We start from the raw sequence: 22,594 nt of genomic DNA on the forward strand, positions 1-22,594 counted from the left end.
CACACACAGACACACACACACTTTACATTTTAGCATCTCAGAAATTGGTTTATTTTACAATGTCACAATTAAATTGGGAGCATTTATTATTTTCTAAAAGAAGCTAAAATAATGGTATGTTTTCTAATCAATAGATCTTAGATGGAATGGATATAGGATTTTTTTTTCTTTAAATTGTCTTCAAATATATTTGTGAGCCCTGGACAAATACTTGCCATGATTTATGGCAGATAACTGTTTCAGTCTCTAACTTTTACTTTCTTACAGTAGTCATTCTGATGCATAGAGAATGAAAATATATTCCATAAGATGAAGTTTTTTAAACTTCATAATTGTATAGCTCTTGATATTAATTTTAAGGTAGATAAGTATTCTCATCTAATATCCATGTGTAATAGTCACTAAAAAGCACATTTGTAGGGACACCTGGGTTGGTTAAGTGTCCACCTCTTGGTTTCAGCTCAGGTCCTGATCTCAGGGTCATGGAACTGAGCCTTGAGTAGGGCTCCACTCTCAGCAGGAGTCTGCTTGAAATTCTCTCTCTCCCTCTCCATCTGCCCCTCCCCTCCAACATGTGCATGCTCTCTCTATCCCTCTCTCTCTCTCCCTCCCTCTCTAAAATAAATATTTTTTAAAAAAGCACAGTTATACTCACAAAATCCTTATATAGATTGATTTAGGAAAGAGGTATAAATTAAAATATGATCAAACTATTGTACTGATGAAATACTTTTTTTGTCTCCATTTACATTAAGCATGTGACTTTATGATTATATGTGAATAATTTTTTAATTTTTCCCTTAATAGACTAGGCATTTGCACATTAATGCATTTTATTTCATGATCTCTCTATGAAACGTGTGTAAAATTTTTGTTGGGTTGACCAAGTTACTTGATAGTGTTCAGGTTTTCTATGTTACTGATTTTCTATCTACTTTTCCTATCAATTATGGAAAAAGCAATGTGGAAATCTCCAGCTCTAATTGTGGTGTTCCTGATTTCTTCTTGCAGTTATATCAGTGTTTGCTTGATGTATTTTGTAGCTCTGTTAAAAGATGCCTGAATAAGTGGGACTGTAATGTACACTTGATCAAATAGCTCCTCTATGATTAGAAAATTATCTTTTTATCCCTGGAAATATTTTTTGATCTGGAATCTCCTTTACTGGCATTAAGAGAGGTTCTCCAGCTTTCTTTTGCTTAATGCTATGTTGGTGTGGGGTTTTTTTCATACTTTTACTTTTAACTCATTTGTACCTTATATTTTAAATACATTTCTTCTACAGAATTTTTTTTTAAGATTTCATTTATTTATTCATGAGAGACACACAGAGAGAAAGAAAGAGCGAGCAGAGACCCAGGCAGAGGGAGAAGCAGGCTGCATGCAGGGAACCCTGACGCAGGACTCCTATCCCGGGTCTCCAGGATCAGGCCCTGGGCTGAATGCGGCGCTTAACCGCTGAGCCACCCGGGGCTGCCCTTAAATACATTTCTTCTATGCAGCAAAGGAGTTGGGTCTCCTTTTTACAACTTTACTATCTCTGCTTTTTAGTCAGAGCATTTAAACCATTTATATTTGATATGAATATTAATATTATTGGGTTTAAATCTATTATCTTTCTATTTTCCTACTTGTTGCATCTTTTCTACTTCTTTCTTTTCTTCTTCTTTTGGATTCGTAGGATTTTTTAATGATTCCTGTGGGATTTTTTGTTGTTGTTGACTTATTTGCTGTAACTTCTTTTTATTATTGCAGTGATTTCTGTAGAGTTTATAGCATACATTTTAAGCTTACTAGTCTACCTTCAAATTAATGCAGAGCCCCAGAAACCTACCTCTGGAAGCACAAAATAGATCACAACTATAAACCCATATACTTAGGAGCCACACTTATTGTAATACATGATTTTGACATTCCCCACATAAGTTTTACAATAAAGAAATAGGCTCCCACTAGGCAAGTTGGTCAACTATGAGAGTAAGCTGATACTCAGTGAAAAGGATGTAGACCAGAATTCTGATGTGAGACAGTAAATCAGTGTCATCGATCAATATAAAAATTTCTGAAGAATTAAACCATTTTAATATTATAAACATGACAATTAGCTAAGCCTACATCAAGTGACAGTTTTAAAATTAAATGTAGCCAGTTTATTTATGGTATTATAACTAATTCAGTATGATAAAGAAAAACATTAGATAAGTTTAATATGTATTATTGAAAAAAAAAGAACAAACTCCAATAAACTGTACCTAAGAAGACAGCAATTACTATTATGGTAAAGAAATACTATATGTTTAAGAAGGAAGAGCAAAAGTTCTTTGAACACTTGGAAATATAGGCACTATATATATTATATACACACATATCTCTATGTATGTCTGTATTCCAAAATACTTATATACCAGAGCATACATTTGTATATATCCAAATAATTATTGTGCTTTGTCATTATTACTATTTTTACTAGTTATTTACCTATACAGAAAGCTTTTATGCATAAAAGGTGTGCTCTTCTTTACAGAAGCCCTCTGCAATTTAGCAATTAATTTTTTTCTGAATAAGCCATTTCCTATTGATTCCTAATATTCTTTGTGACTTGTTTTTCATGGTTACTTTCCATAAGGGAAAAAGTCTTCAATATTTACGAGTACAAATTCAGCTACAAACTTTCATCCATGCAAATATTATAAATGAATTGAACGTTTCAAAGCAAAACATGTGCTTGTGAAATGTTTTATGTATGTACATTTCACAAGGAAACATTTACAAAGTTTTCTAATTTTTTTTGTATCTTTCAGTTTTTATTGACTTCTTGCTCTAATAGATTTTAGGGATGTGGGTGTAGGAATCTGATATAGATTCAGAAACAAGATTACTTCAGAAAAACGATCTCAGAATAATAGCAATTTTCTAGGTTTACCACAAGTGTGTAAATGAAATACTAAAAATGTATGAATGCCGATTTTTTTTTAAAAAATGTATGAATGCCCTTTCTGTTTTTCATTAGTCATAACTGACTAAGCCTCAGGAAAACAACACCAAGGAAAAAGTATACATGTACAGAGGAGTGTCTAATTGTGTGTGTCATTGTATATGGATGTATGTATATGTGTGTGTGTGTGTGTTTATGCCAAAAATCAATTAAAGAAAAATAGATGCCTGTTCTTTTCATTGAAATGTCAGTTTTTCACTATCTTCCCAGAGCCTTTATATGAATTGCATTTACTTTAGCATTTTATTTTTTGACAAAATTCCACATTATATCTTTCATGATGGAGCACATGATGATACTGTCTCATCACAATCTCTAATCTTATTTTTCTCTTTCTTGTCTCCAATATTTTCTAACATTTAACTAACTTTTATATTTCTCCACACTATGAATTCAGATACATTTTTTATTTGAAAGTCAAATGTTCCTTTGCTCTCATGAAAATGACATTTGTTTTATACTCTTGGAACTGGTTTTTACTGCAGTTAGCAGGAAAATTGCAAAATTTGACAGACACTTCCAGTATTTAATTTTTAAGGTTATAAGCCAAAGTAAAACAATAATAAATTTCAGGAAGGGTTCTCATATGGAAAAATTAGAAATGAAAATGGATTTTCTCATCCCATATATTAGTCATAGTGTCATGGTGTTTAAATAAACCTAAATTCACTCCATGGGGGCTTTCTTCTTTGGGAAAAAAGCTGGTAGTATTCTCTCCCCCCTCCCTGAAATTGTCCAGGTTTTTTTAAAAGCATAAATCAAAAATTTGCAACTTCACTCTGGATTTTCTGTACAAGAAAATCCAAAACTGTTTCCAGTAAGATTTTATTGGTCCTTAAAGATCAATGCCACATATTCATCAAGAGCAATCCTGCAACATCTTAGTGAACTCTAATTCACTGATTACCAAAATTGCCTGATCATAGCACTCATGGGGGAGCTTGTTAAAAAATACACGTTTCTGGGTCCTGCCTCTGACTGTGGGGAATCTAAATGTTTCCAGAGGCTCCAGCTAATTTGAATAATAAGCATGTGTAGGAAAGATGACTCTAACTGGCACCAAATTTAAGTTTTTGAAACTAAGTGTAGTTTTGTATTTTTCTAGTCAGAATGGAATGTATTATAATTCTTTAGGACTGGTTGGCCTCTAATTTGTCAGTGGAAGTCAGTATGAATCAATGTCTCAAAAGTAAGTTTAGATTTTAATGTTTGCCAATTCTCTCATGAACAGCAGCAAGTAACATGTATTAGCTTTAAACAAATCTTAAATTTAAATAATAGATTTAAGTAGTTTAGGACACAGATTAGGTGGGAAAGCATCTAGAAGGATGTGGCATTTATCTTCATTCAGTCCTGTATTCCACAGACAGTTATTGTCTACTCTGTGTTGGATGTATTGGGGGGGTGGGGGGGGGAACCTGAATATGGCAGTGGCTCAAAGAAATCCTAGTCTAATGAGGAACTCGAGAACGGTAGAAAAACTTTGATTCAGTCAGTTCATTTTGAAGACTCAAAATCCAACCTACCAAGTGTATTATTTGATAAAAATAACTGTAGGAAATAAGTAGCACAAGCTTAGAGTTCTCTAAGAACAATAATAATAATATGATCATAAAAAAACATAATATGATCATTTCAAAGAAGTCTATGACTGCAAAAAAAAAAAATTCTGGTTCTTCTCTACTTCCCTTCTTTCTCAATATCCTTGTTAAAAAAAAAAAAAAAAAAAAGCAGCAACGTCACCAGTCCTTATTAGCAAAGCCTTCATAATCTGCATTGGAGGATATATTCAAATTAATCAGTAATTACAGATGCTGCAGGGTATTCTTTTATTCCTGCTGAAGCTGGCACTCTCAGGTAGCTGAAATTAAATTTGAATATTGAAAGCCTCGGAAGTCCAGCTCCTCAGTGAGGCAGAGGTCAGATGAGATGTCAGTTCAGTAATCAGAGCCATGCTGCTCTTTTGAAATTTGACCTGGGTGAGAAATATGGAACCTCCGGAATCCCCTGGGAGGTAAAGTAAATGGAATCCCCAGTGGCATTCGGCGAGGATTCTAGCAGGGGGAAGTGAAAGAGGATGAATTAGCCTTTCAAGGTGGAGCAGCCACATGTTTCTGAGCAGCAGGATCAAGGACAGAGTCTCTCCATCTCGCATGGAGACCATTAGTCTCATCCACTCAGGGTCTTGTTCCTATTTTCAAATAAGGCTGTGAGAGAAAGGAAAGACGCTGTTTTTCTGAAAGAAGTTTCCAACAGTTAATTGGCTCTACACAAAGCACTCAGCTTCAAAAATAGCAAATTAGTTGTGCCCCTACAAGACAGAGATTTATATGCAGTCACTATAGTGTACTTACTTAGATATTGGGTGAGTGACTTAACTGGAACTAAGTTAAGGAAACAATACCATAGTTTCAGCATTGTCTAAAAATAAAGACAGTGTTATTTAAATAAACACCATCTGGAATCGACTGTTATTTCGAATTTTATATGCTTTCTTTCTTGTCATAATTCAGTATTATGGAACCTGGCTGGGATATGTGTTGGTAGAAAGAACATACAATTAATTGCCTGTATTCCCATAAATGTAGATGTTATCAGATCTTCAAACTCAGGACACAACCTGAGAATGTTTCTTCTGTTTTGGCAGAATATAAAGTTCAATGATGAGCCTGCCATTTTTAATTTTAAATTATATTAAAAAGCCCTGCCCAGGAGTTGATAGGCAGAGAAAGCAGTGAACATCATGAGTCCACTTTTAATGCAAGACAAAAAAAAAAAATGCACAGAACTAAGAAATTATTTTTTTAAGATTTTTATTTATTTATTCATGAGCGACAGAAAGGCAGAGATATAGGCAGAGGGAGAAACCCGATGTGGGACTCCAGGATCACAACCTGAGCCAAAGGCAGATGTGCAACCACTGGGAGCCACCCAGGTGCCTAGAACTAAGAAATTAAAAAAAAAAAAAACAGTGCAGTCTTAGGGGCTGAAGTGTTCATCAAGACTAAATGAAGGTTGATAATATGGAGAGACTAAATAGTTACTACTATAAACATGTGAATAAAGACATTTAGTTATTGCCATAATTTGTATATACCAACCAAAAAATTCAAGGAGATCCTGTAACTCCCTATGTACCTTTTAAATTTGATGCTTTTGATAAAAAAAAGAATGGAGTCTCTGTAAATTTTACTAAGGTCCCTGACCAAGAAGGCCATGTCTCAAGACTAACCCAGTATAGAAGAACTGATTTATCAAAGTGAAAGTCATTTGTAAACTTAGATCTGCCTGCTGGAATGGGAAAGGACAACCACACTGAACAAATTTAAATTCGGAAAGCAGCGTGTTTCACCAGTGAGAAGTGTGATAGCAGTTAAGGTGCACAGAGAACAGCACGATGGGGACTCACCGATCACAATCCGTTGTGAGATGGGGACTTGGGTTCAGAAACAAGGAAGAAGACTGGATGCAAATCCAGACATAAATAGACAAGGGCAGTTCAGCTACAGGGAAGACTGTATTTCCATTTCCAAATTTAACACAAACTCCCAGTGTTCTGCCTACCCAAAGATGTTTGGTCCTGAATATAGGGTAAAGAAGTTTAAGACAAGGAAAGAAAGGGCAGACCAGGAAATGGGATTTATGGGATGGAGGTGAGCAGGACAAGGGTTAGTAACTTAAATAATTGCAGTTGTAGAATCCAGTAACTAGCTAAATACTGGAGATAAAAGACAAACCAAAATGATAGACAAGCCACAGGAGCAATCAGAAGCTATTGATCTTAAGGAGCTCATTAAGAAGTCATTCCGTTTATTTGGAGACGGCAAAAGAAAGCTGGTTGTCTTTCTTCAAGGATCAATTTTGAAGTTGCAGAGAAAATTCTTTGTATGTCATGCCACAGTCTATGATATTAAAGACAAGCAATGAAACGATATGGTTAATTTTGTTCATGGAAACATTTACCTTTCTTAGATGGCATTTGGATTTTTCAATCTTCATGTAAAACAAAAAACAAAAGCACTGTACTGGTCTGAGGATTCATAAGGTAGTAGGAAAAAACAAGTAAACGTCAGACACAAAAATCCATAAACTCACCAGTATGGGGGTGGGTTGGAAGAAGGAGGAAGGAAAACATCCCTGCCTCTATGACTCCTATTTAGTGACAGATAAAATCCCAGTGCAGATGCTATGAGATATTGTTCTCCATAAGACAGAAGTTTAAGGTGTTAAGTAACAAAAATTCAACCAAGTAAATTTGAAGATCTCATTGGCTTTATGAAATGATTCATGAATGGGCGGCACCCCTTCTAGCAAGTAGAGGGAGCGCAGAGGAGTTGTACAAAATGGAAGGTTTTTATAGCTGGAGAACAGGGCAAGACCTGTATTAGCAAAAGAGGATTGTTGTAGGCAAGGCTGCTTTCCCCTAAAAGTCAAAGCAAGAGGGTCTTATCATGCAGAATTACTTCATCTTCCTCTGGGGCAGTGGAGGGAGCCCTGTGGCAGACTCATTGGCGCCCAGTCAAAAATTCCTGACTGACCAGTTAAGACCACATTTCTGGGGGAGGTTGAAACTGCAATTAGATTAACAAGTAAGCCCCAGTTTACAAACTCGGCCTAACTGATGCCCTTCTGGGCCAGTGGTTTTGTTTTTAACAATGGAGACAGAAGCAAACAATGCAGAGAAATGCAGTGAGGGATGGATATATGTTTTTAATGTGTGTTGATTGTCTTCTGTCCTAAAAACTCAAGAACTTTGTTTCCAGAAAATTTGATAAGCTATCTTAAAATTTGAGACCATGAAAAAAACATGTGAAAACCACAGGAAATATGTTATATAACATGCCATTAAAGTAAAATGTTCATTAAAAATAACTTTCTATTATTACATATTATTATTACATCTATGGCCTGAATTTTCACAGTGCTCAAAAGCTAAAACACTTTAATGTCTTAATTTTTGTCATCCCAATCTACCATCACTCATCAGAAATAATATAAATAAAAATTAAAAATAAAATAAAAAATAAAATAAGTAAAATTAAAAAATATCCGCACTGAAAATTCCGAACATCTCATGTTTATGTTTATGTTAGACCTACCTATTATTAGACACAATTGTATAGTGACAGTATTCCTCAATGGAATAGAATTACTCATTCTCCTGTTTAGGTCATGCTTGTATATGACTGTGAAAGACCATCAAGTGTTAACCCAACTATAATCTTAGGCATCAATTAAAAAGGTTAACACCCTAAAAATACTGATTAGCGATAGGTCCCCAAGAGAATGGTCAAGGCTAAAAAACTTTTAAAAATTGTTGAAAATTCAAGTATGTAATTATTCATTAAAAAGCAGTAATGAAACTGATTGAAGCAAGGAGAGCTTAGCGGAGAAGATTTTTGAGTATTGATTAGAAAAAATAGAGTCCTATTTAATGTGAATCTGGTAGTTATCATTCCCACTATGAAAGTGAGCACTTGATCAGTCTGAGTATAAGAAAAAACTATGTCATTATTCTGATTGTTGGAACTACACATTTCCAGTTGGCTAGAACGCAGCCAAAAGTATGAACCCATTTTATTTCTAAATAATTACCAAACAACTAATATTCTGAATGCTTAATATATTTTGAAGGTGACAAAAATCCCCAAGGACACCAGTTCTACGTGGCAGGCATGCCTTTTTTACTGTTCACCATCATACCAAATCAGCTGTAATGCATGAGACAAAAATCTCTCACTTTCAAAATGAATTAGTATTCTAGTCTTTTTCTACTTTTTCATAGTTTAAATCTGAAAAAGGATAAAAGATATTTGTCATAATTCCATGTTTATGAGAAACTGTGGAAGGATTTCTGGATCTGCCACACCCTATGAAATGACCCATTGGGTAGTGATTCCCATACACTTCCTTTTGTCGGATCTCAAGGAGAAAGCGTATTTACATGTGCTCTCAAGGCACACATCTGTACTAAGCCCCTTGGGGCCCTTTTATAGAGGCAACGCATTTCTCATCATTATAAAGTTTCTGATGTCATTTGAGACACAAAGCTGATTAAAAGATAAGTTCAACAAATAAAAGATGAACCCAACGATTGTACCTGCATGAAAGGAGTATTTTTCCCAGTTTTTCTGCAGAAAGAAAAAGCAACCAGAAGACCAAACATAGGAGTTAATTTCCGGCTTTCCAATAAAGCCAGAAATAGAATTAATTTTGTACAGATAAAAAAATGTTAAATAGCAATAATTAAAGGAAGGCACTCTTCATAAGTGAGTGAAAAAATCACTTTTACATAGCAAAATTTCACTGTTATTTCTTTTCTTCTATTTTGTACTTTACCAGTACCTATGAATATCAGCAAAGGTGATTTTTTTTTTCCTCCCGATGTCAAATATAATTTAATAATCAGTATACCCTCAACACATTGAGACAAAAAGACCCAGGAGCCCCTGACCAAAGTAGAGTTTGTACCTGCTCAGCTCAGGGCCAGAATTCTCTCTGCTTTTTACTTACTGTTGCTAGATTTGGCAAACAAAAGTGTAGCGCACCCTATTAAATTTGAATTTCAGAGGAGTAATGAGTAATTCTATTAGTATAAGTATATCCCAAATCTTCTATCTTGCCACTCTGTCTCCATTGAAGATCTCCTAGATCTTCCAGCTAGACCAGATGTTCTCCTGAGAAAGCACCCAAGAAGGGGGAATAAAGTGAGAATGCCTTTCTTCTATGTCCAGGGAAATATACACACATATGCACAAACCTCACAACCTGCTTCATCTCCGAGGTTCCACATTGCCAGCTCATCATCCAGCTCCAGAATTATCTTCCCCAACTCCCTGATTCTGTTTCTTCCTCAACACCAGTCTGGCTTAGAAGAAACATGGCCAAATGCTTAAGTCACTACCGTGCTCTTTCTTATCGCTCTGTACTAAGTCATTTCGGAACAAAATAGGTGGAGACTCTTTGAAGAGATGTGAAGTGAGGGAAAGGTTCCTAAAATGGGGTGGGAATTATCAGACACCCATTTCTCTACTGCCACATCATTGAAAATCTTCTATGACGGGTAGAGTCAGACTGCAGATTGTTCTGATACAATGCAAAATGGCCTGTGTGATTTAGGAAATTTTGAGATGAACGTTGAGCTTCATTAGAGAAGCAGACTGTTTGTACTTTTATAGAAAAGAAGAAAGGCATTTCTACATTTCTGATGTTAGACTAAAAAAGAAAAAAATTAGATGGTCTTGCTATCCAGATACTCTTGGTAATATCTCCTATAGATAGGTATCTTTGAAAAGCAGATATATTTCAGTTCTTTTTTTTTCTGTAGGAATATTTCTTATGGCAATCAAAAATCTGACTGCTAGAGAGAGGGTAGTTTAAATCTCTAGCCACAGTTTAGAATGGCATATTTTATGTTTCATAAATCTTTATAGGCAATCATCCTATGCGATATATTGGCTAGGATATTCTTGTTTCCTAAGGAGACTTTCATCATAAAAGAAGTTAAATATGGTGGTGTGTCCTACCTACTAAATGACTTCTAGACTGAGTATTCCAAATGCCACCAAATGTGGGAGAAAGAAGGTAACATCAACAGAGTTAGAAAGTTTTGCTTTGATTTTTCTCGGTGTCTTTTTCCAGGGTTAAGACTTAACATAACTCTTATGAATTTCTCAGGGAGGCTCTTCTAGCTCTTTGTAAGAAGTGGCCAGCTCCCCAGCTACTTGGAGGTGAGGCTATGCAAGAAAAGCACAGAAGGAATGGAGGTGGCTACCCTTTCCCCATTCCCCTTCCTCTCTCATCTGCCTGGGTTGGATCTCAGCAATTCCTTAGCTCAACTTGTGACTCTAGCAGTGGACTAGGGGATCACAGGGTATAATCTATGGCAGTTTACCAGTAATAGGGTCTTTGGCCATTACTGTGGAGAGTTAGATCCCTTCATCTCAGATCTCTGTGAGTCGGTTGAGCCCTTCTATGAGAGACCAGAAATGAAGAGTTCTAAAAAATTCTCCCGGGGATCCCTGGGTGGCTCAGCGGTTTAGTGCCGCCTTCGGCCCAGGGTGTGGTCCTGGAGTCCTGGGATCGAGTCCCACATCAGGCTCCCTGCATGCAGCCTGCTTCTCCCTCTGCCTGTGTCTCTGCCTCTGTGTGTGTGTGTGTGTCTCTCATGAATAAATAAATAAAATCTTAAAAAAAAAATTTATCCCAAAGCTGTGCAATTTCCTCCTCTTTCCCAAAACTCCCAACCCCCAGAGTATTAAAGAGGAATGACTCTTAGAAAGATATCACAGCCCTCTTTTCCAGTCAAGAATTAAATATCAGCCAACCAGCTTTCTCATCAATTACAGGAAAATGAAAGAGTGTGTGACCGTTTGAAAAGCAATAAATGACCCTTTATTGTTAGAGTAGAAAGTAAAAGACAACATATTTGTATTTTTTTGACCAGTTATTATTAGAGTCTTTCACTGGTGCATTTTGAAGGGTAAAAAGAAAAGTGTAACAGAGAAAACAATAGAGTGCAGATAACACTGCAAGAACTCTAAGTGAACATCAAATTTGTGGTTTAGTAAAAATTTTGGGGATATAATCAGAGATTTATATACACTAGGAACATGAAGCAAAGCCAGATCAGTTCAGTGAAATGTAGCATTCCCTGAAGCCAAAGATCTACTTTTTTACATAATTACAAAAGAGAGCAAACTTCAGAGCCACAAGAAATCTCCTGAGGGCAACAATGGGAGTGGAATTCATTTTCTCAGAGAATCCATATATTCATTTTAATGGTTTAAAATGATTCATGCAGTAGTGGAAGAAAGACATGGAACTTGTCCCCATGTTTTTCTTCTACTTCCCCCATCAAACAAAAATGTTCTGTAATTGGACCTTTGAAGTTAAATCTTTGGATAGGCAGTTTGAAAGCCTCATATAATTTCATTGAGGGAGCTTGAGAAGCAGAGAAATTTCTGAAGGAACGAAGGTCCAGATTTTTTTAAAGGGCTTGTGGAACAAAATAACATTTTGAAAGGAACACAGATAAAAATTGGTATCAAATATGAAATATGGTACAGAATGATTTATATATGTCACCATGTTCTGCAGCTTTCAGAAAACCTGCCAGTTTCCCAGGGGATTTCAAATTAATCCCTAGTAGATGGCCAAAGTAATATTCCCCAAGGACTATAGAAGCTTTTGCAGAAATGATATTAAAGAAATATAGAAGAATGAAGATGTTGAGTTGTTTTGTTACTCAAATATGTAAAAGAACAAGTAATGCTAGTAACTTGATGTATTTATTAGGTGTATGTTCATGAGAATAAACATCACCTAGAAAATAGAAATAAAAAGAGAAAGTAAAATGGAGAGAGTAGAGCCTAACAATAAGAGATTTAGAAAGTGTACTCAAGGGCCACAATAAATAAATTTCAGAAAATTGTCGTGTTAAAATTTATTCAAAGAATCATAAAAGAATAAGTTCACAATTAATTTTGAAACCTGAGTATCTCTGACAGGCCTGGTACATAATGTTGAGGAAGTTTGGGGCTCAATTCTTTCAGACAGTTGAGATCCCTTTTCAGACTAATCAATGGTACAAGTATCAAAAAGTCCTCTGTAAAACCTATAGCCCTTCAGCATCAATTACTCATTGCAAAGTTTGGGAGTTCCCAAATCTACTCTCACTTCAGACCTCAGTTGCAAGTAGAGGTCCCCAAGACCACTTCAGGTTTGATGATAGCTCAATAGAAGGATTCACAGAACTCACTTAAAACTATTATACTGGCAGTTACAGTTTCTAAAAGCGAAAGGATTCAGATAAAAATCAGCCAAGAAAATAGGCATATGGAGCAGAATCCAGGAGAGTTTTAGGCTGAGCCTTCAGTTGTTTACTCTCAGAATCTTAAACAATGCTAACTTCCCTCAGCAACGATGTGTGACATACAATATGCAGTAAGTATTGCCAACCAGGAATCCAACCACCTCGACCTTGATGTTCAAAGTTTTTATTGAAGCTCAGTCATGTAGACATGGTTTACTACCTGCAAGGCAGACTTTAGTCTCCAGCCCCTTCCTTGGTCAAGCTGGTCCAAAGCCCCTACCATAAATCACATTGTTCAGCATAAACTACCTGGTGTGGCCCAAGGCTCCCATGTAAACAAACACAGTCTTATCACGCAGAACTTCCCAAGGGTTTATAGATTATCTCCCAAAAGTCAGACTTCCTTTTGGATGAGGTTAAGATTATATGGCATGCTCATATTACACAAAGTTGTATGATCCATACTCTCCTCAGTGAAATGACATGTGTCTGCCAACACTATGACTATATTAGATTGGACACACCTTGAGTGTGTACAGATATGGTCACGTGCTGATAAATTGTTTCGGTTGGCTATGGCCTTACTTCAGCTGCACCTTTGGAAGGCAGTATTCTATTCAAGAATGCTTCGGGCTGGAAGACACTGAGGCGGCTCCCTGTACCTCTCTGCCAATGAGGATTTTTGCTGCAGCATTGTTGGGATGTGCTATAGTGAGGACTCATCCCCCAACTCATTCCACTACAGACTGATGATCAGTTGTTAACCCAATCTCCGAACTCCAACAAAACCCTTTCTTTATGTGTGTGTGCACCTCTTAGAATGTGATTCTCAATGTGCACTATTTTTCAAGGAACATTTCCTAGAATATTGGAATTTACCTGGAAACTTATTTGTTTCCTTATTACATCTGAAAGAATGTACTTATATTTAGACTAATTTTGTTACGGAGTTTCATTGGTTTAGTGGAATTGATTGGAGAGAAAACCATCAAGAATGATATACCAGCCATTCAATCATGAAATGGTGTCAGGATGCTGATAAATTTTCCTAGAAAATTGAATTCACTGAATAATAGCTAGAGTCTATGTAAGCTAAAATAATCAAACTTTGGTTTAAGACTTCTTATATCCAATCACTAACAGAAGTTTCATACATGTAAAACTTCCAATAGGATTTCCTTTTAAGGTGATGTATATTTATCCCACTTACAGTTTTCTGTAAATTATAACACAATAATTTGTGTGTTACTTTCTAATGAAAAGTTTTGATTTTAGGAATGCTTTAATATAGGGCAAACTAGAACATAAATTGAATATTAGTCTAAAAGACATAGAATGAAAAAAAAATAAAAATTAAAGACATAGAATGAGAAACAACTGAGATCTTCTTATAAAGACTATCCAAATAGATAAATATTGTGTTTGTGCATTAGACCTTAAGTCATTAGAGCATTGATTCAAGTTGAAACTCTGAAATTTTTGACAGTCCAAAAGAAATTCAAGTAATGTTAATAATAGGTATGTAAAAATGACTTTTATGATGCTGAACCATAAACTAATAAGTGTAAGTCCTTTATGTCACCCACAAAAGTCAGATTTTATACTCACATAATACATAAATGGTTACTTTATGAAATAGATACTTAAATTCCTATGTCCACTAAATTTTCAATATTTTATATAGACCATAATCTTAACTACAAATTGCTATTTTTAAAATGTCATGATTCAATAAAATGAAATAAAATTGGAATAAATATAAATGTCTACATCCACTATAAATCTATTTTACAAGTAAGTAAAACATTACTTACTCAATCCTGGCTCAAGAGAAATTCTATGAAAAAGTTCTAAGTTTTTTTAAACATTAGTCATCAATCATGACAGAAAATGTAACATAATTGTTTTAAATTTTAGACTACATTGATAGAGGTATTGTACCCGAAACAAAGGTACACTCTGTATTTTGAGCCACTCAGGTCATAACTACATACTATGTCCAAATAAATACCATAGTTTAATCGAGTCATAGTTAAAGCAGAGGGTATTCAATGCAATGCAATCAAGATGATTAGTTTGAAAATCATCTTACATGAGGAATATTTTTAAGCAACCACAATTGTTGAACCTATAGCACTAATTTTGAGTTTATGAGAGACTTGTGTTAATTATTATCAAATAAACCTAAAAGTATTTTTCTTTTGATAGATACCATCTATGCTTGTTGAGAATAAAGCACTAGGATCAATAGATGGAAATTAGAAAGAGATATATGTCAGCCTAACTCAAGGGCAGATTTTCAAAGTGTCTAAATACATAACTGTTATATTGAGAAGTTGCATTACCATTGCTGGAATTTCCATGTCAGAAAAGTTAGAGGAAAGTTGGTGCTGGCAGATTCTTTTCCAAGGCTCAGATTCTTCCACTCCATGAGTAGAATTACATAAAAACAGTGTTTCTTGGGGCGACTGGGTGGCTCAGTGGTTGAACCTCTGCCTTTGGCTCAGGTTGTGATCCCAGAGTCATGGGATCGAGTCCCACGTCGGGCACTCTGCATGGAGCCTGCTTCTCCCTCTGCCTGTGTCTCTGCCTCTCTCTCTCTGTGTCTCTCATGAATAAATAAATTAAATATTTAAAATAAAACCAGTGTTTCTCAGGGATCAGAGCTGGAAAAGACTTTGTTTCTAACTACTTTATAAGCATTCTGGATGAAAGAAAACAGAATTGAAATTGTATATGCTGAATAATTTTTTTTCTCTTTTTCACTCCTCCCTCCCTCCCCATACAAATGCTGCTCTAGGGTAATAGATTTTTATCTTTGTCTATAATCCTTTAAGGGTATTAGATCAGTGTACAGACATAGTCAATGAAGCCAGTGGTGTGTTTGACACCATTGCTAAGGCAAATGCAAACAATAGCTTATTCAAGCCTTGAATTTTCACAATATGTGGAATCCCAGTTATAGTTCTAGTCTCCACATATCAAAAGTAAAATAATGAAATCTAGAAAGGGGAGAACAAAAGGCCATAGGGAAGAACTGATGGTAACCTGAGACCTTGCTAAAATATGACTCATTAGCTTTGAAGAGCTCAGGGAGGCCATCTAAAAAATACTTAAAATTGCTGGTTATTTGGATGACATGAACATAAATTCCAAAAGGTTAGAACAATGGGAGTGTCTTTAAAATCTTTTTTTTTTTTTTTAAGATGTATTTATTTTAAAGAGAGAGAGAAGTCTCAAGCAGGAGTAGGGGCAAAGGGAGAAGGGGAGAGAGAATCCCAAGCAGACTCCCTGCTGAGCACAGAGCCCAATGCAGGGTTTGATCCCAGGACCCTGAGATCATGACCTGAGCCAAAACCAAGAGACTGACCCACTGAGTCACTCAGGTGCCCTTCTCTTTAAATCTTTTAATGCATTATTTAGGACAGATAAAAAGAAATATATCTTCTGAGACCAGATGACATTCTAAATAAATAGAATGTGCAAGAAATCCCCTCAAGAATTCCTCAACAGTTGTGAAATGCAGTTATACATCACGGCTACTACGTCATCCTTCTGATGGTGTCATGAAGGATGATCCTGCCTTTTTGGCAGTCTCCCATTGATGACATCTACTCTGGCCTGAATAGACTATTGTCCCTAGTGAAGAATGACAAGTCTCATCTTACAAAAAAAAAAAAAAAAAATTAAAACTTTGCTGGAAGCAACATTTAATAGTTTTATCTGACTGTCTTTCTGTGTTGAGATTTGAATCCTCATTAGAATATGATTTGAATTTTAAGTAGTATCATAGGAGAGTTGACATTGAAAAACAGAATCCAAGAGCTCAGACACATGGAGGCAGTTGCAATTCTCTCTATTATTATCTAGGCTGTAACTGAAAGCCTCTCCCAAGTACCTTCAGCGTCTTTTTCTTGAGGGCCTTGTATGCTGGGGAAAGCCTGAGAGATCCCTAAGCATTATCATGTCTGAGTGCATCAGCAAACTTGTCATCAGCTAATCAGCTAAGCCTCCTCCTGAAACTGAAGCATATGCATACTCTTTTCTAAAAACTTCTCAAACTATTTTTCTCATATACAGTTTTTCCCTTCTATATGGAGGTATGATGTTTTCCATCAGTCTTCAGACTTTGCTTTCCGTTGAGGTGCTTATAGCTCTGAAGTGTGTCTGTGAAAGCACGTTTCTAGAATTTTTACACATTTTTAAAAGTCAACTAAGAATACTGAATTTGCATTCCTTTGCTGGGTGAAACACTGAAATAGCATTCTTAAGCAAGATCTTCCTAGTGCTGGAGACAAGAAAACAGGACATGGGCCACAGGTTTGTACAGCAAGTTCAAGATGTCATGCTAGAATTTGCAAGTATGTGCTTTGTGTTCTCTGCTGTGTCATTACCGGGAGACCTCCCAAAATAAAAGCACATCTTTGCTACCTTCAGGCCATGGTTTGGGTGATTCCAACATAGACTGTGGCTGCTTTTCTGTGAACATTTTTGTTTTTTAAGTTATACGGTCTTATGAAACTTCATTTAATTTTTTTAATGAGCACTCAAATATCTATGACTTTCACACCTTAAATCAGAAGTGTCACAGCTGTATGCAGTTTCAGGGCTGATGTAGCTTCTCTAAATGTATTCTCCATTATAAAAGATGAGTGTAACTAATAACTCAAGTATTTATTTCTGGGTTGATATTTTCTTATTGAAACTCGCGCTGAAGACCAGTGACTTAAAAGAAAATTATTTCTTACTGTATATCCTTCCCAAGAAGAGGTATAGCTCTATGTTTTGGACTGTTACAGATCTTGTGATGAAAGTTAATGAATTTAAGTTATATTATTCCAAAGATACACATTAAGTTCTCTAGCAGGGCTTTGAAATTGGATTTGAGATTCTATATTAAATTGTAACACCACAGTCTCGATGAAGCATTTGAATCCAACATCATATGTCAGAAAAAATGTCAGGGAACCGTAGAAGGTACTCTCTTATTTTCCGCTTTTGCAATGACAACCCCTCTAAGGATTTTTGGTGAGTGTCTGTGTGGTATGTCCTATACATGGGAGCTTCTGCTAACAGAGACACTGTTATTTACTAGCACATTTAAATCCAGAATTAAGACTTGCTTGGTCAATGCAAAGCCAGAGCATTGCTGAGGATAAAATTCCTATCAAATAAAAATGGATTCAGGGATGCCAGGATGATGAATTCTAGAGTTGGCACGGTTCAGTATTCTCTTCCTCAGCAAATATTTATTCAAAAATCACCTTTGAGGTATATTTTGTGTCAGGTTGAAAAATTGTTCCCCACCAGGTGGGGATGGCACTTTGCATTTGCCCTCAATGACACAGAATCTGTCCATGGACCCAACAGAAAGATTACCCCATCTTGTCTGTTGCCTCTATTAATCAGTGCCATGCTGACTGATGCCTTCAAGAAGATATCTTTATTTTTCCCTATCCAGGAGACCTTTTGTGATCATCTGAGACTGAATCAACTTATTCTAGAAGGCCATTTTTAAAGCATTTCCTTTAGTTTTAGAATGTTCAAAGATATGGGTTAAATATTCCATCATATAGTGATGGAGCTTCTTATTCTTTTCTTCCTTTGGGGAATTTTTGTTTCAGGTCTCCTTGTAGCCATATAGTCATGTTTTGATCTCAAGCAAGAAAGAAATTATCTTCCAATTATAAGATGCCTCATAAAGTTAAAAAGGAAAATTCTGAAGAGATTTTCACTATCCTATTTGAGCTCAAATGAAATTTGTGAATATAAAGGTTAGAAATTACTTCAATAAGTGTTCAGAATCTATAGTTTAAAAATGATAAAATCTTCAAGTAAGTAAATATTATGAAAGCATGAATTTCTCCCAAAGTAACATGTAATTTAATGTCATTCCTATCAGGGTCCCAGTGTTCTGACTTTGTTTTTTCTGAAACAAGCACTTTCCAAAGTTATTATAAAGGTCTCTTTGGAGGAAAAAAAAAAAAGGCGGGGGTACATAAAATGCTCAAAAAAAGAAAAAAGCTTTGAAACAAAAGAAGAATGTTGGAGAAGAATCCAGTGCCAACATGTCAGGACATTATGTCTCAATGATCACAACTGTGTGGTAGGAATTCAGGAATGAATAGGCTTAGAAACAAGCAAACAGGGATCCCAGGGTGGCTCAGAGGTTGAGCATCTGCCTTCAACTCAAGTCGGGATCCCGGGGTATTGGGATCAAGTCCCACATCAGGTTCTTCGCAGGGAGCCTGCTTCTCCCTCTGCCTGTGTTTCTGCGTCTCTCTCTCTGTCTCTCATGAATAAATAAATAAATAATCTTAAAAAAAAGAAGAAGAAGAAGCTGTAATCCTATGTTTTGAAAAACATGATTAGTTATCAAATCTCACATTTGGGAGAAAAGTTTCCAAACAAGAAAATGATTAAAAAAATAATTCCCAAGAAAGAGAAGGCTATATGATTGATACTCTTTGCTCTTTTCTACTAGGTTTTCCAGGGCAATTTTGACAATGATACCCACAGGAAAAACGTCATCGACCCTCCGATCTATGCACGGCACATAAGAATCCTTCCCTGGTCCTGGTATGGGAGGATCACGCTGCGGTCTGAGCTGCTGGGCTGCACAGAAGAAGAGTGAGGAGACTCCACACCCCACAACCCTCCTCTCTCTCTCTCCCTAAAAGTATCTCCTTGGAATGAACTGTGCAAAATCTGTAGGAAAATTGAATGGGATTTGTCATGAAAAAGTGCTCAAATTATGGTAGGCCACTAACTGTCTTTAAGGAGGTCTAAGCCTGCCTTTTCAATGGTTTCATTTGATTTTCATCGTTTAAATTTCTTACACAACATCACATTAACTTGTGAATTACTTTTGTCATTGTTTTCTAAATTATTTGCAATGGTTGAAATAATATTAAGGAAAGAAAGTAGCACTCTTGATAGCAAGGGTAAAAAGAAACCTCATAGGTATCAAATAAAAGCAAGAGTTGATAGAGCTTTTATAATCAATACTCAATGAATTCTTATAAAAGGAATACTGCGATGTTAGCAATAAGGTTTTTTTTCTTCTGTGATGACTCTACATTATTCTAATTGTTTCCCCTGTGCCTACCAAACACTGTCAGTGTTGATAACAGAATTTTGAAGAATCTGTAACATGCAGTATTGATATTATAATTCTCATTTTACTTTCATTGTTTCTAATCAAATATATTATGTGATCTTTTTTCCTTTTTTGTTCTATTCTATATTCTTTATATTGTGTATTGACTGAATAAGTCAACATTTTTTTCTAATTCAGTTTTTCCCTATTATTTGCCTAAAAGAAGTTTTATCTCTGTGTGTGTATGTGTATGTATGCATATATATGTATACATATATGTGGAACATGATTGCATATCACCAGATTGATCATATTTAATATTAGTAGAATGAATCTGCAGCTCTATTTTTGAAGGAAGCTATAACTATATAATTTCCAAATACTTCCTTTATAAAAAATCCAGTACTACCATTTTGCAAAATAAACAACAAAAAAGTAATATTATGTCCCTTTAAGCCAGATTTTAAAACTTTGTTTTGATGGTATTTACATAGCCTTCTCTTTCCTTTAAATAATAGAATAATGAATTCTTTGTCTATTTAGAATTTTTTTAGCAAGCAAGTATTAACACAGTGCTGCATAGCCTGGCCAAGCATACTCATCATTTCTTTGTTCATCTCTGCATTTTCTGTGTAACTAGAATTTTATTGAGACTTGAATGAAACTGGTAGCAGTTTCCCAGGAAAGCATATTGTGTAGTTATTTGTGAAAAGTATTTACTAATGACAAAGTAGTAGATCATTTTAAGATGAAAATTGATTTCTATTTATTTTGCTTCGGAGGTCCTGAAAAAATAAACAATTATCGTAACAATTAGTTTATTGATGATGGAGGTTTAAATGACATGTGTCTCAAATTAAAGCTCACACTGCCTCCATAAAAGTCCTCAACATCTAATTTATAAGCTTTACAAGTATTTATTTTACAAGGCTTAGACACAGAATTATTGGAGTTTTAAAGTAAGGGACCTGGAAAAGAAAGTGTGGTATGTGTACAAAATGTTAAAGTCCTGTGCAACACTGCAAAGTTTTTTTTCCCCCTCTATTATTTGTGCTGCATAACAAAAGCCACTAGACTGTTATTGTCTTGTCTGTCCATGTGTTAACAGCATTTCTTAATGATGTAAATATGAAGTGGTCTTCAATCATTGTGAAGAATTTAAAGGGAAAGTCAATCATAATGGCATTTTTAATAAGAGCAAAATTAGGACTGGCTGGCCACACATTTGTCCTATGCCCACAGGCTTTCTATTTCAGGTTCTTATAAAATCGTTGATTTGAAGCATCTGAAATGGTGATCATTTTTCAGCATCTTTCACAAACAAAATCGTTAGGTCCACTATATTGCTTTTTTCAGACAACTTTAAAATTAGCAATTAAATCTTTTTAATTTCCTAAATGTTAAAGTCATACTACAAATAATTACTTAGGTCCAAAAATATACACACACTTACTGTCTAGCCAATGCCTTTTATTTCTTTAGACATTTACTGTCCCACCAAATCCCTAGCCATTTCCCTTTGCAGACTATGCACGATTCTTCATTCTTAACAGAGTATGTTTTAGAAATCATGAGTATTGCTTTGTAATGACTTCCTCAAAATTATTCATGGCTTCTTGTGATGCTTTGAATTTTATTTTACTGATACCTTTTTAAACTAATATTATCAAAGGGAGTTTGTCAAAATTATACTTCATACCTTTTAGAAATACATTGAAATGGCTTTCTCTTGCTTGTGCATCGTCTCTCTGCTCTCTGTGCTCTTCACCCACATGGCATGACCAACGGGCTATCTATTTGTTCCATGATGCCTCAAATTCATGATAACAAAGGGATTCCCACACGTGGTGATGTTAACAATTCCTATGAAGTAGTATGTAGCTTTTGTGTCATTCGTATCAATGACATCAAAGGGAAACAAATTTATTCTATTTAAATTCACACTAAAACAAGCAAAATCTTGTATGCAGAACACACACAAGAATCGCCTAGTCTTCACTATATTGAGTAGCTATAATATGCTAATTTTAGACTCTCTGAAATTAACATTTTAAACATCTCCATTTTATCTATATCCTGTTGAAAACACTTATCATAGTCACTAATTCTAATTTCAGGGTTGACTTTCTCTTTCTGAATGGCTTCAGAGAATTGGTGTGAACTTTGAAGACTTAGGGTACTAATGATTGTATCTTTGCTAGTCAACAAATAATGAAACATAATACTCACTGCTGGCATCTGATATGTCAGTAAGTAGAGAAGTGACTAAGACACAAATAACCTTTGCAAACTCTCAAGCTGTGTAATATTCCAATGTTGTTTTTTTTTCTTTGTATATATACTTAAATCATGTAGGATGTTGTAAAATTAGTATGACCGTGTCTAGTCTTCAAACTTAAAATAAAACTTTTGAAAATCTGGGATACCTTTGAAGCAGTTGTAATTAAACACGTTTGTAAGAATACACATATTGTCTGAATGCCCACTACTCGTAACTACACGCTTGAGGTACTTTTTCTTTGTATAAGATAATTAAGCAAATGCATTGAAAAAAAACAAATTACAATAGCCTCCAAATACACATTGATATTAGTTAACTTGGATTTTCCAAAATTATTAAAATGTGTGCATTTCTCCCACTCCTTTTAGCTCTGGAAAATTTATTGGAATATTGATTACCCAAAGT

General features: G+C 35.3%; 1 protein-coding gene across 3 annotated transcripts in view; it reads left to right on the forward strand.

The window, feature by feature from the left end:
- The window catches only part of EDIL3 (EGF like repeats and discoidin domains 3), a 393,208-nt gene extending 370,867 nt beyond the window's left edge, over positions 1 to 22,341 (forward strand). For all 3 annotated transcript variants that reach the window (XM_038532401.1, XM_038532403.1, XM_038532402.1), the window contains one exon: positions 19,294 to 22,341. In XM_038532401.1, the coding sequence (XP_038388329.1) occupies positions 19,294 to 19,443 (150 nt within the window). In that variant the 3' untranslated portion in view covers positions 19,444 to 22,341. The remainder of the gene's footprint in view (positions 1 to 19,293) is intronic.
- The last annotated feature ends 253 nt before the right edge of the window (positions 22,342 to 22,594 follow it).

Source organism: Canis lupus, chromosome 3 (genome assembly GCF_011100685.1).
Source record: "Canis lupus familiaris isolate Mischka breed German Shepherd chromosome 3, alternate assembly UU_Cfam_GSD_1.0, whole genome shotgun sequence".
Lineage (NCBI taxonomy): Eukaryota > Metazoa > Chordata > Mammalia > Carnivora > Canidae > Canis > Canis lupus.